This window comes from Equus caballus, chromosome 11 (assembly GCF_041296265.1).
Source record: "Equus caballus isolate H_3958 breed thoroughbred chromosome 11, TB-T2T, whole genome shotgun sequence".
NCBI classification, from domain to species: Eukaryota; Metazoa; Chordata; class Mammalia; order Perissodactyla; family Equidae; genus Equus; species Equus caballus.
The window spans coordinates 33,492,309-33,508,161 of record NC_091694.1 but is presented as its reverse complement, the minus strand read 5'-3'; the positions used below and the strand labels follow the sequence as shown (position 1 = coordinate 33,508,161).

Sequence of the window (15,853 nt, the reverse complement as noted above, 5' to 3'; positions counted from 1 at the left end):
ATAAATTTGACATTAACTACAAATGAAACAAGTTAAACTAGAAGTAAAGTTAATTATATAAATGCCAGAACAATTGGTTGATAGGAGCTCACTTTTATCCATGACTGAACATCACAACTCACTCTGAAAACAGGCTTTCCCACAGTAAAGCGATCTCCTCTCCCAGGGCATTATTTAAAACACCACTGATCCCTAGAGTATCACATTTCCTTGAACATTATCAATCTATGCAGTCACCTAATCTAGCCTTATTTAGTTTGTGAAATAGGATGCAACACACCCAGAGGAGGCAATGCCTTAAGTACCTTCTTAATCAGCACATTGTTGTTGACTTTGATGTCGATGTTAATGGGAGTGTTAGGAAAGGCCTCAAAAACCTCCTTCAGTAATGGAATTCGGTTATCTTTTCCTTCAGATTGGCATGCTGAGAAAGCAAGATTTTTAAAGGTATTTAAAAAAAAATAACTTTTTTGATGATTAGAAAAGTTATAGTATGTATTCATAGTAGGACATTTACAAAATGATGAAAAGCATAAAGGAGAAAAGAAAAATCATCTAAAATCCAACAACTTAGATATGACCATTGTGACCATTTGGTGTACTTTCTCACTTCTTTTTCTCCTATGCATAATTAAACAGAGTTACAATATAGTGTACCTACAGATTTTAACCTGATCTTTTTACGTAAGTAAAAAAGATATTGCATGTAATACACTGTATTTATAATTATGATTTAAATTTTTTTCATTAAACTTTTTGAGACAACTGTAGATTCATATGTAGTTGTAAGAAAAATAGAGATCTGTGCACCCTTTACCCAGATTCCCCAATGTAAAACTTGTAAAACATTAGTACAATATTATAACCATATCATAACCATGACACTGACATTGAGATAAGCCACTGATCTTATTCTACAATTATTTTAAAAGGTTTAAAAACACTCCATTGAGTAGCTATATAACAATTTAATGATTTTAATTTAACCATCCCCCTGGAAGGGTAGCAGAGTGTGCCACTCCAGAACACACCTCTTTGGCGTAAGGATCATTTTGAACTGAAGGCAACTGAGAGGCAGATACAAGAAAAGTTCTCTGCCCTCCCCCTATTTGCCTAAAAATAAGACTTAAATTTGTACAAAAATTAATCACCAACAACCCTAACCCAGCACCAGGGGACTCTACATAACAAACTACTGACTAGGCTTTATCTTCCATATTCCCCCATATATTTACCTTCCTACAATTTACCATCTTAGAAACTTAAAGTCCTTTTCCTTTGTCTTGTCACTTCTCTGAATATTTATTGTTGTTTTTTGTTAAGACATTGTATAAACTCAAGTTCTAGCTACCCCTTTGAGTTACTCATCCCTGAGTTTCTCCCATGAGTTGTTCTGAGTGCCATTGAGTTGATTCCAACTCCTACTGACCCTGCGTACAGAAAAGCGGAACCCTGCCCAGTCTTTTTGCACCATCCTCTCAGCTTCCAGCACTACATCAGACAGCACTCCACTGCTATTCACAGGGTTTTCACGGCCAATATTTTCGGAAATGGGTGGCCAGGTCCTTCCTCCTAGTCTGTCTTAGTCTGGAACTCCACTAAAACCTGTCCACCATAGGTGACCCTGCTGGTATTTGAAATACCAGTGGCATAGCTTTCAGCATCACAGGAAGATGCAGCCATCACAGTATAACGACGACGGACAAGTGGTATGATTCCTGACTGGGAAACAAACCCGGGCCTCAGCAGTGAGAGCACCATATCTTAACCACTAGATCACCAGGGCTGGCATTAGCTATAAAGGGTTATTTAAATTAAAATTAAATAAAACTAAAAATTCATTTCCTCAGGTGCACTGGCCACATTTCAAGGGCTCAACAGTCACGTGTGGCTATTGACTATGGTACTGGACGGTGCAAATATAGACCATTTCTATTGCTACAGAAATTGATATTTAGACAGTGCTATCTTAGTTATGTAAAAATTTTGTTCGCTTGTTAAGTGTGGAAAAGTTAATTTGGCAGTCAAAAGAATTGCCATGGGCAATAGCTATTCATACCCAAGTAAGATGTATGCAAGGATCAACTTAGAAAAAGGTCAAAGAGACCAAACTAACTTTGAAACACAAAATGAAACACAACACAAGAAGAGTAATATTGCATCTAATAGTGGAGAAAACAAGGAAATTAAAGTGTGGTAAGAAAAAAAAATGTGTGCTAAAGTGATGCGAAGATATTTAAATTGGACGCCTCGGCCAGCATAGAATGTAGAAAAAGAGCTGGAGAAAGAAGTTTGTCCCCAGTATTGTTCTGGGCAAAGGATAACCAGCTGGGAAATAACTACAAAAAGAGAAAGAGGAAAATATCAGGAAAACAAGAATGCTAGGCAAAGAGTATGCCCTAGGATGTGCTGGGTGGAGGGATGAGTGAAGTAGCCTCTATTGCATGCTAGAACTTTAAAACTGATCATTACAGTCAACTCTAGATCATCCAAATTTATTTTCCATTAAAAAAGGCTACTTTCAAGTAAGCAAGATAAATCCTTTGGTTAATGCATTTTTATGTTCCTTTTTTTTTATATCTATTTATGTTTATTTTGGTGAGGAAGATTGGCCCTGAGCTGACATCTGTTGCCAATCTTCCTCTTTTTGCTTGAGGAAGATTGTCACTGAGTTAACCTCTGTACCTATCTTCCTCTATTTTGTATGTGGGATGCCGCCACAGCATGGCTTGATGAGCGGTGTGTAGGTCCATGCGCAGGATCCAAACTGATGAACCCAGGCCACTGAAGCAGACCATGTGAACTTAACCACTACGTCACCAGGCCGGCCCCTATGTTCCTTCTTTACATTTACTTTTTAATGTAGCCTGTGGCACCTCAAAGCACCTTTTTTTTTTTTTTTTTAAAGATTTTATTTTTCCTTTTTCTCCCCAAAGCCCCCTGGTACATAGTTGCATATTTTTAGTTGTGGGTCCTTCTAGTTGTGGCATGTGGGACGCCGCCTCAGCATGGCTTCATGAGCGGTGCCACATCCACACCCAGGATCTGAACTGGTGAAACCCCAGGCTGCCAAAGCGGAGTGCGCAAACTTAACCACTCAGCCACGGGGTCAGGCCCCTCAAAGCATCTTTTAAAAGAAAACACTTAATTCCTCTGCAGTAAAGTTGTGAACTACAAAGAAAGGAAGTGGCCTGAAATATGTATTCCTCTGAGAGTTGATAGTCTCTCTTTTTTTAGTATTTAAAGAAAAGTAAACAAGAGTTCTGAGCAGAATAGGATAGGAAAAAACTGAACAACCTTCTGCCTAATCTGAGTCAAGTTTTTATAGTACTATATATTAGTCTGTGTCAAATGCACTAAACTTACATTTAAGGCATAGTCGTAAGTTAATTATGATATGAGTTGAATGCAATATGAACAAAAGTTAATTATTCTTTACAGTTATCTGAAACTTGAAAGTACATGGCATTGCTACTAATAAGGCAATTGAAGAGACTCTTCAGATAGAGAGGCAGTATGTGGCAGCTAGACACTGGCCTGGTAAGAAGGAAACCTAGTGTCAAGTCCTAGCTGTCATTTACTTTTTGTAGGACCTTAACCAAGTTAATTGACATCTTTAGGCTGCAATTTCCTTTTTTATAACAGGAAGAGACAGGATTAATTGCTCTCAAAGGTCTCTTCATATTCAAAAGTCTTATGACTTTATGAGGGAGGCATAAAACCAGAAGAAAATTAAAACATTTTTTCTCAAAGGATCTTTTAATCTCTGTGAGGCTTTGGCTTTGCTCTACAAAGAGAAAAATAGGAAAAACTTCACATATGAAATCTTCTTAACCTTCACAAGTCCACAATTGACACAAATATTAGAATAGCCTGGCAAGTATAATCCTACTAATTACAAGAATGAAAAAAGTGTTTCCTCAAACCAACACAGCTTAATGATACCTACCTGGAAGGCAAGATCAAACAAACATCAGATCTAAACATCCCTTAGAGATAGCTAATTTAAACAATTTTCTGATTTTTATTTGGCTTTCTAAAATTTCCCAGTCAAGGAGAAATTACACTGGCTCATTTTAAATCTAGTTCCTAGAGGAATTACAGTTCTTTCTGAAAATTAATATCAATAGATCCTTGACATTTAACCAAGGTGTTAAGTATATGCAAGCCATATCAAGGACCATCATGTGCAGCATCTGGTAGTTTTACTGAGTTACATCTGAATCATTCAAAACATGAGGCTCAACTGTAACAGTGAGGGAGCCTATGCTTGCTCAGCAAACTGTGCCTCAAGGAGGTGTATCTTCCCTTCTAACATCTTCCATTCTAACATAACAAACGGGGCCAAGGGACATCTTTCTTTGTGAGAAATGTTCCCTCAAAAGAAAGACAACTGCTATGCTGGTGATTAAAAAGTAAAGACGATTAGGAAATGGATGGTTTATTTGAGTAATTGAATTCTCTCTCTCTCTCTCTCTCTGTTTTTTTTTCAAGATTGGCACCTGAGCTAACTTCTGTTGCCAATCTTCTTTTTCCTTCTTCTTCTCCTCCCCAAAGCCCCCCAGTACATAGTTGTATTTTCTACTTGTGAGTGCCTCTGGTTGTGCTATGTGGGATGAACCTCAGCATGGCTTGATGAGCGGTGCCATGTCCGCACCCAGGATCTGAACCGGCGAAAGCCTGGGCCGCCGTAGCAGAGTGCGAAAACTTAACCACTCAGCCACGGGGCCGGCCCCGCATCTGGATTTCTTATAGTTAGTATTTAGGCTTAAATTAACTGTATATAAACTTAAGTAGAATGAGCCAGTTAAATCTCTGGGCTTCATAATCCCAGGGTCAAGATTTCAGATTTGTAGGCCTGAGAGAATAAGTTTTGAGGGCAGTACTTTTAGCTGGAACTTACTATGACAAGAGAACATGCAATGTATATCTAATTCTCAGCATAAATTAACACTTCAATGTAAATGTTTAAGCTGCAAATGGGAAATATTACCTTTTTGAAACGCGACATCCAGTTTGCCAAGGTAAGGTGGGAGTTCCTTTAAAAGATATGATTGAAAAAAGTTAGTTCTCAAAAAATAAAGTATTTTAGTGTCTTCCAATAAGACATAAAGATTTGCTTCTTCAAAAAATAGAAGAAAACATTACATATATTTACAGAGAGCACCCTTTAGCAGAACATCCCCAAGAGCAAATTAATCATAATTACTTACTTTCATAAACTACAAAAGAAATCTGTACTATTTAACATGGATCTTTTCTCAGTAATAAATATACAAAGATCTCAGCAGACAAATGTCAAGAATAGACAATTTAGGGGCTGGCCCAGTGGTGTAGTGGTTAAGTTCGTGCACTACACTTCAGCAGCACAGGGTTTGTGGGTTTGAAGCCCAGGTGTGGACCAACATACCGCTCATCAAGCTGTGCTGTGGTGGTGTCTCACATACAAAATAGAGGAAAATAGGTACAGATGTCAGCTTAGGGCCAATCCTCCTCACCAAAAAATAAATAAATAGAAAGAAAAGCAATTCACAGGAAAAAAAAATAACTAACAATCATAGAGAAAAATCTTTAAACTCACAAATAATCGAATAAATGCTAATTAAAATTTAATCTAGCAAATTAGGAAATTTTTGGTATAATTATAAGGCCCAATAATGGTAAAGGTACAGCAAAACGGGAATTCTTCTAATATTAGATTTCAGAACTCTTCTAAACACTTTTAAAAAGCAAGCTGGCAATAGCAACTTTCAATATATATTAAGACACTATAAAATTCCTAACCTTTTACCCAATAATTTCTCTGCTGGGAGTTTATTTAGGGAAATAATTTTATATAGAGAGATAACTTTATCTTTATGTAAATTCTTTTAATAAATATAAATATCATTATATATGTCTTTATAAATATATATTTATATCTTTTAAATAACTTTATATAACCATCTAAATATAGAGAAAGCTCTATCTTTACACATAACGATGTTCAGTACAGTGTTATCTATAATAGTGGAAACTTAGAACAAATTCAAATGTCCAACAATAGAGGAATGGTTAAAAATAATATATATCCACTAAATGGAATAACAGCAGTTATTTAAAATGTTTATGAAAAATAAGCGTGGAATATAAATAGGCTAAATACTATACAATTCCAATGATAGGATATTCTAGAAAAAGCATATCTAAGGAGATAGTAAAAAGATCAGAGGTTGTCAGGGATTAGGTGGGTAGGAAGGATAGGCAGAGCACAGAGGATTTTTAGGGCAGTGAAACTATTCTGTATAACACTATAATAGTGGGTACATGTCATTATACTATGTTAAAACCTATAGAATGTACAACATCAAGAATGAACCCTAATGTAAACTATGGACTTCGGGTGAGATGATACCTCAGTGTAGGTTCACCAGTTGTAACAAATGTACCACTCTGGTGCAGGATGCCGACAGTGGGGGCAGGCTGTGCTTGTGTAGGGTCAGAGGGTATGAGGGAACTCTGTACTTTCTGCTCAATTTTGTTGTGAACCTGTAACTGCTCTAAAAACTAGTCTATTAACAAAAAGAAAAAAAGCACAGAAAAATGTGTACCATGGTATAATGTTAGAGTGTTTAAAAACACAATAAACACAAGATTCAGTGGGATCACAACTATGTAAAAAGGATACAGAGTAGACATAGAGACAGAATCCTGTTAAGTCTTCCTTAGGTGGTAAAATTAGACATTACTTTTCCTTCCATTTATCATATTTACTATAATGATCATGTAAACTACTGACAGATTTTTAAAGGGTCCTTTCCTATACTTGAAGACTAAAACTAATTCATATATTTAATCTGAATCAAATAAATTGCAGACTTCAAGAAAGTTGAACTTTAGTAGTTTTACATTTGAAGGCTTTGGTAATTTTGTTAAAATACCTATAAAGTAAGTCTTCATAGACATATCTAGTGAGTACAAATCCTTGCTGGAAGTCAGAATAGTTTTTAAAATTTCCTTTGACATTCATTATTTAACCACTAGAATTTATTTTTTTATTATTTATCGAAGAACTATCTGGCATTCACTGTTTTTAAAAACTTTATAGGCCTTAGTATCTATCAGATATTAGTTTTATCATGCATTTTTCCTTACACAGTACTTCAGATCAGAGATGTTTACATTGACCCCGGTTGATCTCTTCAGATTCTCATCATGTGACACTACAACTTGTTCATCCTTTGTGATATGGCAGTCCAATTCCAGCATATCAGTTCCAATTGTAACTGCACTGAAGAAATACAAAGAAAAATAATGACACCCTGGAACTTCAGTAAACATTTAGGTTACATGGATCAGATGTAAAACTTCAGAGTTACAAATCAAATAGCAAATTAAATTCCACAATTTTAAATTTCTCAATACTGTCATCTATTATATTTTACTGATGTGAAAATATTCCCAGTGAATTTAGAACAAGAGAATCATGGTGCGTCATTTCCATAACCAGCTATCCTTATTTCTGTCAACCCAATACAATGGAAAGAACACTGGACCAGAGGTTGAGAGATCTGAGTGCCAGTTCCTGCTGTGCTAAAAACTTGCTGCATAACTTTGGGCAAGTAAATGTCCTTCTCTCGGCCTACATTTGCACATCTATAAAATGAAAGGAGTAAAGAATAAGAAATGAATGCCAGCTTTTACCACTGTAATTCAACAGAGGATGAGAAATTCTAGCCACAGCAATTAAGCAAGAAAAAAAAGGGGGGGGGGGCCTTCAAATTGGAAAGGAAGAAGTAAAATTATTGCTGTTCACAGATGACATGATCTTATATGTAGAAATCTTAAAGATTCCACACACATAAAGACCTGGTAGAAGTAACAAACTCAGTAAAGTTGCAGAATATAAAATCAACACACAAAAATCATTTGTGTTTCTATATACTAACAACAAAAAATCTGAAAAGGAAATCATAAAACAATTCCATTTGTGATAGCATCAAAAAGAATAAAAAACTTATGAATTAACTTAACCAAGGAAGTGAAAGACTTGTACAATGAAAACTACAAGACATTGCTAAAAGAAATTAAAGACGGGGCTGGCTCCGTGGTGCAGTGTTTAAGTTCAGTGCACTCCACTTCGGCAGCCCAGGTTCACGGGTTCAGACCCCAGGTGCAGACCTACACCACTCATCAGCCATGTTGTGGTGGCAACCCACATATAAAGTGGAGGAAGACTGGCACAGTTGTTAGCTCAGTGATAATCCTCCTCAAGCAAAAAAAGGATTGGGTCCGGCCTGGTGGTATAGCAGTTACGTTTGCACGCTCTGCTTCGGCAGCCCAGGGTTTGCCGGTTTGGATCCCAGGCATGGACCTATGCATCACTGATCAAGCCATGCTGTGGCAGGCATCCCACATATAAAGTAGAGGAGGCTAGGCATGGATGTTAGCTCAGTGCAATCTTCCTCAGAAAAAGAGGAGGATTGGCAGCAGATGTTAGCTCAGGGCTAATCTTCCTCAGCAAAAAAAAAAAAAAAAAAAAAGAAGACGAAGAAGAAGAAAGGAAAAAGAAATTAAAGAAGATATACATAAATGAAAAAATCCCACGTTCATGGATTAGAACACCTTATATTGTTAAGATGTAAATACCATATACATCTACTGATTCAGTGCAATTCCTACCAAAATCCCAATGATGCTTTTTGCAAAAATAGAAAAATTCATCCTAAAATTTATATGGAATCTCAAGGAACTCCAAATAGTCAAAACAATCTTGAAAAAGAGAATAAAGTTGGAAGAATCACACTTCCCGATTTCAAAACTTACTATAAAGCTACAGTGATCAAAACAATATGGTACTGGCATAAAGACAGACATATACACCAATGAAATAGAATAGAGAGTCCAGAAATAAACCTTCACATATATTGTCAAATGATTTTTGACAAGGGTGCAAAGAGCATCCTAAGGGGAAAGGACAGTTTTCAACAAACGGTGTGGGGAAAACTGGAATGTAAAGAATGAAGTTGGCGGGCCAGCCTGCTGGTGTAGTGGTTGGGTTTGTGTGCTCCACTTTGGTGGCCAGGGTTTGCAGGTTAGGATCCCAGACGCAGACCTGCACACTGCTCATTGGGCCATTTTGTGGTGGCGTCCCACATCAAAAAGTAGAGGAAGATTGGCACAGATGTTGGCTTGGTGACAGTCTTCTGCAGGCAAGAAGAGGAAGACTGGTAAGGGATCTTAGCTCAGGGCAAATCTTCCTCACCAAAAAAAAAAAGGGAGGGGAGGGGTTGGATTCCTACCTAAGACCATATCCAAAAATAAACTCAAAATTGACCAAAGACCTAACTATAAGAATTAAAATGAAAAAACTCAGAAGAAAACATACAAGAAAAGTTTCATGACATTAGATTTGGCAATGATTTCTTGGAAATGATATCAAAAGCACAGGCAACAAAAGGAAAAACAGACAAATTGTACTTCATTGAAATTAAAAAACTTTTGTGCATCAAAGGACACTCAACAGAGTAAAAAAGGCAACCACAGAATTGGATAAAATATTTGCAAATCATCTATCTGATAAAGAATTAATATCCACAATATCTATAAAGAACTCCTAAAACTCAACAACAACAAAACAAACAACCCAATTCAAAAATGAGCAAAGGACTTCAAAAGATATTTATCCAAACAAGATGTGCCAGCATCCTTTTAAATACATAAGCACCCATGATTCTTATTTGGCACGTGAATCTCCTCAGTGGGATGAACGTACCTTCTGTTTTATAAACTCAAAACACCTAATATAAAAATACGACATATCAATTAAAGAATAAAATTTAACAATCAAGTAAAAGTTTCTTAATGTTTCTCAAAAATGTGTGCTAATTCATTTGGTTAGAAAAGAAAGAATGAGGTTGTGGGAAATGCATGCATCCAATGATAGGAGTTGGATTAGGTGATTTTTAAGATCCTTGCCATCCTAGATCCAATGATTCTAAAATTATGAAACTGGCCAAATGTGCCTTTGAAGCCAACCACTTCCCCATTTTCTCTTACTTCGCCCACTTCTGATGATCCACCCCAATCAGCGTCCCATTCCAAAAGAGCCAAGGGCCACTTGCTGCCTTGTGCCAAAGACTCATTCTGCTCCCTACTCCTCCTTAAGTAATCCTCCCCTTTTAGTGTCCTGATTACTACCAGTTGCTAGAGGAAAACAAACAAACCTGGCTCCTTAAGGTGATTCTTGCTAAGATGTAAATAATTAAATTGTTAATCTTATGTACCCTCTTCTAAAGGACAGCCACCTTTAAAAGAGAATACCTGCTTGCCAACTGTGTGTTTGCTAGAACCACAATGTGTAAAATAAAATCTAAAATAAGCAAACAAAAACAGTTTTTAGGTGGGTAGAGTTACTTTTCTGTATTTTTAAATTTCCTTAAATACTGTTGTTACATTCTGTTTCATTTAAAAAAGAACAAAATGTAGAAACTGCAAGCAATATATATAGCCAGCAAACAGTTTTGAAATAAAATTCTAAGATCTTTTATATAGAAAAAAAGGTACTACTGATTTTTGGGCACATCCATATCTTTTTTCTTCTTTTGTTTTTGTTTTGTATGAGTGTGTGAGGGGAGAGTAAGAGTAGGAGTTATCTATAATTTTCTTGTATTAAAAAAATTATGCACATGACAAGAATCTTTCTGAGTATGAAATTTGCTTTTAGCTGAAATGTTGCCTATTTTTAGAAATGTTTAGGAATTATATGAAAAATATTTTCTGTTTATTGTATGCTTATCTTATTAACAAGCTAATAAATACAAATTAAGAGCAATAGAGGGCTGGCCCGTTGGTGCAGCGGTTAAGTGCGCACGTTTCGCTTCTCGGCGGCCCGGGATTTGCCGGTTTGGATCCCGGGTGCGGACATGGCACGACTTGGCACGCCATGCTGTGGCAGGCGTCCCATATATAAAGTAGAGGAAGATGGGTACGGATGTTAGCTCAGGGCCAGTCTTCCTCAGCAAAAAGAGGAGGATTGGCAGCAGTTAGCTCAGGGCTAATCTTCCTCAAAAAAAAAAGAGCAATAATTTGTAAATTATCCTAATAAAATTATTCCAAATTTGATATACAAGTAGCTAAAACATAGTGAGAAAAGAACACTTTTTTATCACTTTGGCCTTCAAAATTTTCCATAAATAACAATATGCATCTACTTCAATTGAAGCACCAGATATTTTACAGCTGAATTTCTGACAAGCTGATAACAAACACAGAAAAATGTTATAGAAGCCAAGGCTTCAACATTTCCAGAAAAAGAAATAAAAACTCTAGTTCTAAAAGAAGATGTGAAGTTACTTGAAATTCCACAGAAATAATGCATAACGACTTACAACAGACCATATGTTAAGGCATTTATTTGAATCTTATTTACTCCTCACAACATTGAGGTTGTATTATTATTCCCATTTCATAGATGAAATAATTAGTATTGTATTAATTAGATATTCTAAAAAATTTATCATGAGAACCAGGCCACTGATTAATTAGTTTGCCTGTCTGCCAACCTATACTTCCAGCTCTTGCTAAAATAATTTGTTTCTCTCTCTTAACCACTCATGTTAATCCCACAGGGATCAAATTGTCCTGTGGGTATTTAGAAAGGCGGCCTGGTTTAATAACCTAGTTTTATTAGCTCTTAAGAACCAGATTTTACATACTCAAGGGCTTAGTGACTCTGTGTGTGTGTGTGTGTGTGTGTGTGTGTGTGTTTAGTTCAATTCCTTAGTTTTGGGTTCTATGTTTATTATGAGTAGGGTTCTGTCTCCTGCTAATATTCTGCTTTGTTCTTGAGTACCCCATGCCACATCTCATTCAGTAAGCAACTAGTGAGAATCTATTAGCACTAGAGCTAGATGTTAGGGATTGAGAGATCAATAAGGAAAGATTCTTGCTCCCAAGGAATCACAGGAGAGCCATATTCATAACCTAAGGTGTTTATGAAAGCATTTTATAAACCACATTAAAGGACTTGTTATAAACTGTGAAGTGCAATTATTTCTCTTTGTCAGTTCTAATTACCTATTTAGCTCCACTATAATAGAATGAATTAATTTTCCATACATTCTTAAGGTCCTTTCAATTTCCTAAACATACCTTGTCCACATACCCTCACATCTTAATCTCAAACATTTCACATTTTAAAAATAGCTTCTTCCTCTCTACTAAATGACAGCTCTTCTAGTCCTGATAAATTTTCAATTTTCTGGTTAATCTTAACCAGGCTTCCCACATGAACCACTTACACTTTCTCTAATATCTTCTTGTCTTCACCTCCATGTCATAATATGCTTTGTGAAGTGTATGTCTAAACATGTACATAAATAACATCTTTTAGCTGCTCATTATATTTTTACTATTTCTCCATCATTTATTTATCTTATCAAGGACATACCATACTTAAGAACAGTATCTGTCTTTTGCCAATTATGTACTACAACTCTTTACCTTTTTAACTATAGTAACTTGAAAACAGTATGTTTAAACAATTTTTTCTTGTTGTTCACAAAGTAGGTATGTTTAAAAAAAAAAAAACTTTCTAAGTGTCCTAGCAGTTAAATAGTAGAATATTTGTAATTTTTAAAAAAAACTACAATAAAAAAGTGCTTATTGACAGCACGGGCACTGATGCATAAGATAAAACAAAAACCAAAAACCACTACCACCACCACCACCACCAATTTTTTTTTTGCTGAGGAAGATTCACCTAAGCTAATATATGTTGCCAATCTTCCTCTTTTTTAACGTGAGCTGCCAACACAGCATGGCCGCTGACAGAGTGGTGTAGGTCCACACCTGGGAACTGAACCCAGGGTGCCGAAGCAGAATGCGCCAAACTTAACCACTAGGTCACCAGGGCTGGCCCAACAAATTTTAAAAGAGGTTAAAATTAAAGCCCATTTGATTTCGGTTTTACATAAGTTTCAAAGTCAATTAACAAGCAGCCTTACAAATAAATCCAACAAACACTAACAATAACATATGGAAGAGCTGCTTTCTTCTTCTAAAGTACCAGAAAAACTTCCAAAAAACTAAATTTATAGAAAGCTCCCACATGATAATTAGAGATGGCTGTGACACTTTTCAATAGTTACTGCTTGAATAAACAATACAAAAACTGCTGAAGATGAGAAATGTAATGTTGGCACCGGCCCCGGGGCCAAGTGGTTAAGTTCGCATGCTCTGCTTTGTGGCCCAGGGTTTCGCCAGTTTGAATCCTAGGTGCAGACATGGCACCACTCATCAAGCCATGCTGAGGCGGCGTCCTACATGCCACAACTAGAAGGACCCACAAGTAAAATACACAACAATGTACCGGGTGACTCTGGGGAGAAAAAGAAAAAAAAAAAGTAAAATCTTAAAAAAAAAAAAAAAAGAAACGTAATGTCGTAGCTAGCAAGTAAAAACCATCTATTAGATATTCTTTGAATATCAAAAAAAATTTCAGAGGATCAAAATCTTCAAAGACAAAAAACATTTATGTACCATCCTAAGAAATAATTTATCATAGAAATGTACCATCCTTAGAAAGAGTTTATTATACAGCTCACTTTTTAAATTTCATAAACAAGGGTGGTTGGTAAAAAACTAACAAAAAATATGGAGAAAATCTTACAAAATAATATACTTTAAACATAAAGAATGCTAAAATCACTCATAGTTGTGAGCAGTTTTTTCTCCCATTAATACATATCACTATATCTCAGGCAACAAATATTTCACAAATGATACTGTGTGTCAGTAGAAATTACACACACAATATTATACATATATATTTAACTATAGCTAGCTAGTAGAGAAGATGACAAAGTAATTTAAAGTATTCTGTTTCACAGTCTGTAACAGGTGGAAAAATTTCGCATTTTAGAGCTCTAAGAGACTTTTGAGATTATAGTCAAAAGGCATCATATCATAGAACAGGAAGAGTAAGCAATGACAAACACAAGGTGATAGGATTTGGATGAAACTGGAATATGAAGATGCGGTACACATGGACCTGGTAACAGGGAAAATAATCTCTAAGGTGTCTTTGAATGATGAGAAGCAGAACAAAAACTTAAGCCAAATTCTCCTGATTTCTTAGCCCCAATTGTATGCATAAAAATGGCTCAAAAATTATATAAGAAAATATTTTTCTTAATAGATATGGATAGGCAATGTCTTTCATGGGATTTAACTTTTCACATTCCCTGTCTTATTTTTCAGGGAAAAGAAAACAGTGTTCTCATCATTACCACAGACTGATAATAATCATTTATTCTAAGATAAGAACAAGGTATCAATCAGCTTTCATTCCTGTCTCTCCTGATGCTTCTCTATGAGGTGCTCTAAAAGACATCTATATGAGATGTGAATAATTTAAAAATTGAAAAAAATTTAATTTACCTCATTTAAAAAAATAAGATCAACACCCATAAGGCTTTAAAGAAGAAAGACCAGATTACAGGTTCACAGTTACAGAAGAATCACTGCGTAAACACACAACTCTATTCATAAACAGCAGCCAATATAACAGTTGTTTCATTTTTCTCCTTTTCTCTTTCTCTCCAAGACTAATTAGCATTACACACAGTATGTTCCTTGTTACAAATGTCTTCTTTCAGCTTTGGAACTATAGTATCTTTTGATTACTCAAAACTCTGATCTAGATTTTTGGTTATACAGAAGCCAAACACTCCTTGGTAACACTTCAGACTAACTAAATAAAAAAAGCGATTTTAATAAAATAGAAACAACTGCCACAAGTGCGTGCTACACGTACACTGTCTTCCCTTTGTGAATCACCATCACTTTAAAGATAAACTGTAAAAGAAAAGAATACCTTTTTATATACTTACTGCTGAAAGGCTGCCATTGTATTCTCCAAATTTTCTCCAGCACCTGTGAAAACATGAAATTTAAACTTCACTTACCTAATTTGAATATTTTATTTTTCCAGAAATTCATTTTAGTAAGATATATCGAGTGAATTTGATGTTTATATATTATGCAGACGTTACAACTGTTTTAAAAAGTGTAATGGAAAAAAAGTGTAATGGTATTTTAAATTGATTTTTAGCTGTACCAGGAACGATCAAAGACCAAAACACGTAGCCACAGTAACTCAGGAGGGTTAGAAGAGTCTAAACATGATTTTTAAGCTATATCTGTTGTCATAGGAAATACAGAAGAGAACTTGGTACATATAGCCCTCCTCAGACAGAGTTAAACTGTCTCTCCTCTGTATCCCCACAGTCTCTTACGCGTCTCTCCACTGTGGCATTTACCATGTTATAGTGTAAGTTATTTAGCTGTCTCTCTCCTCCCTTTTCCGTGAATTACTTAAAAGAAGTGATTGTGTTTTAATTACCTTGGCTGAAGGCAGTATAACGTAGCAGTTAGGGGTGGGACTCTGGAGTTAGTATCTCTGCTCTCAAATCTGTTTGATACTTGTGTGACCCTGGGAAAGCTGCCTAACCTCTCTGTGGCTGAGCTTCCTTATGTATAAGAACAATGATGATACCTCACTCATAAGATTGGTATAATCAAACGAATTAATATGTCAAGTGCCATATGTCATCAATTTGAAAAACGATAGCTTTTCACTTTTTAACATCTCTGAAGTTAGGGTGCTTTCTACAATGGATGGTGTGTAATAGTTTGGCAAGATTTTCTCTTTCATAGCAGTACATAAAAAATTGTGCATCTTACAACCAATGGCATTAGATTCAATGAAGCAGTGAATATTCTGTGAAAGTAAAGGATTATCACTATTTAATTATTATTATTGCCATTGTTATAGTAACTGGTGCTTGGTGAACATCCATGGACTGAAGTA

General features: G+C 35.7%; 1 protein-coding gene across 6 annotated transcripts in view; it reads right to left on the bottom strand.

Moving 5' to 3' along the window:
* Positions 1 to 15,853, bottom strand: part of GDPD1 (glycerophosphodiester phosphodiesterase domain containing 1) — a 53,349-nt gene that overhangs the window by 20,259 nt on the left and 17,237 nt on the right. For all 6 annotated transcript variants that reach the window (XR_011423283.1, XR_011423284.1, XR_002811576.2 and 3 more), the window contains exons 2-5: positions 14,874 to 14,916; positions 7,135 to 7,270; positions 4,994 to 5,039; positions 306 to 424 (exon numbers count right to left, since the gene is read on the bottom strand). Coding sequence is in view for 2 of the 6 variants with exons in the window: in XM_005597526.4 (XP_005597583.1) it covers positions 306 to 424; positions 4,994 to 5,039; positions 7,135 to 7,270; positions 14,874 to 14,916 (344 nt within the window). In the remaining 4 variants the exon portion in view is untranslated. The remainder of the gene's footprint in view (positions 1 to 305; positions 425 to 4,993; positions 5,040 to 7,134; positions 7,271 to 14,873; positions 14,917 to 15,853) is intronic.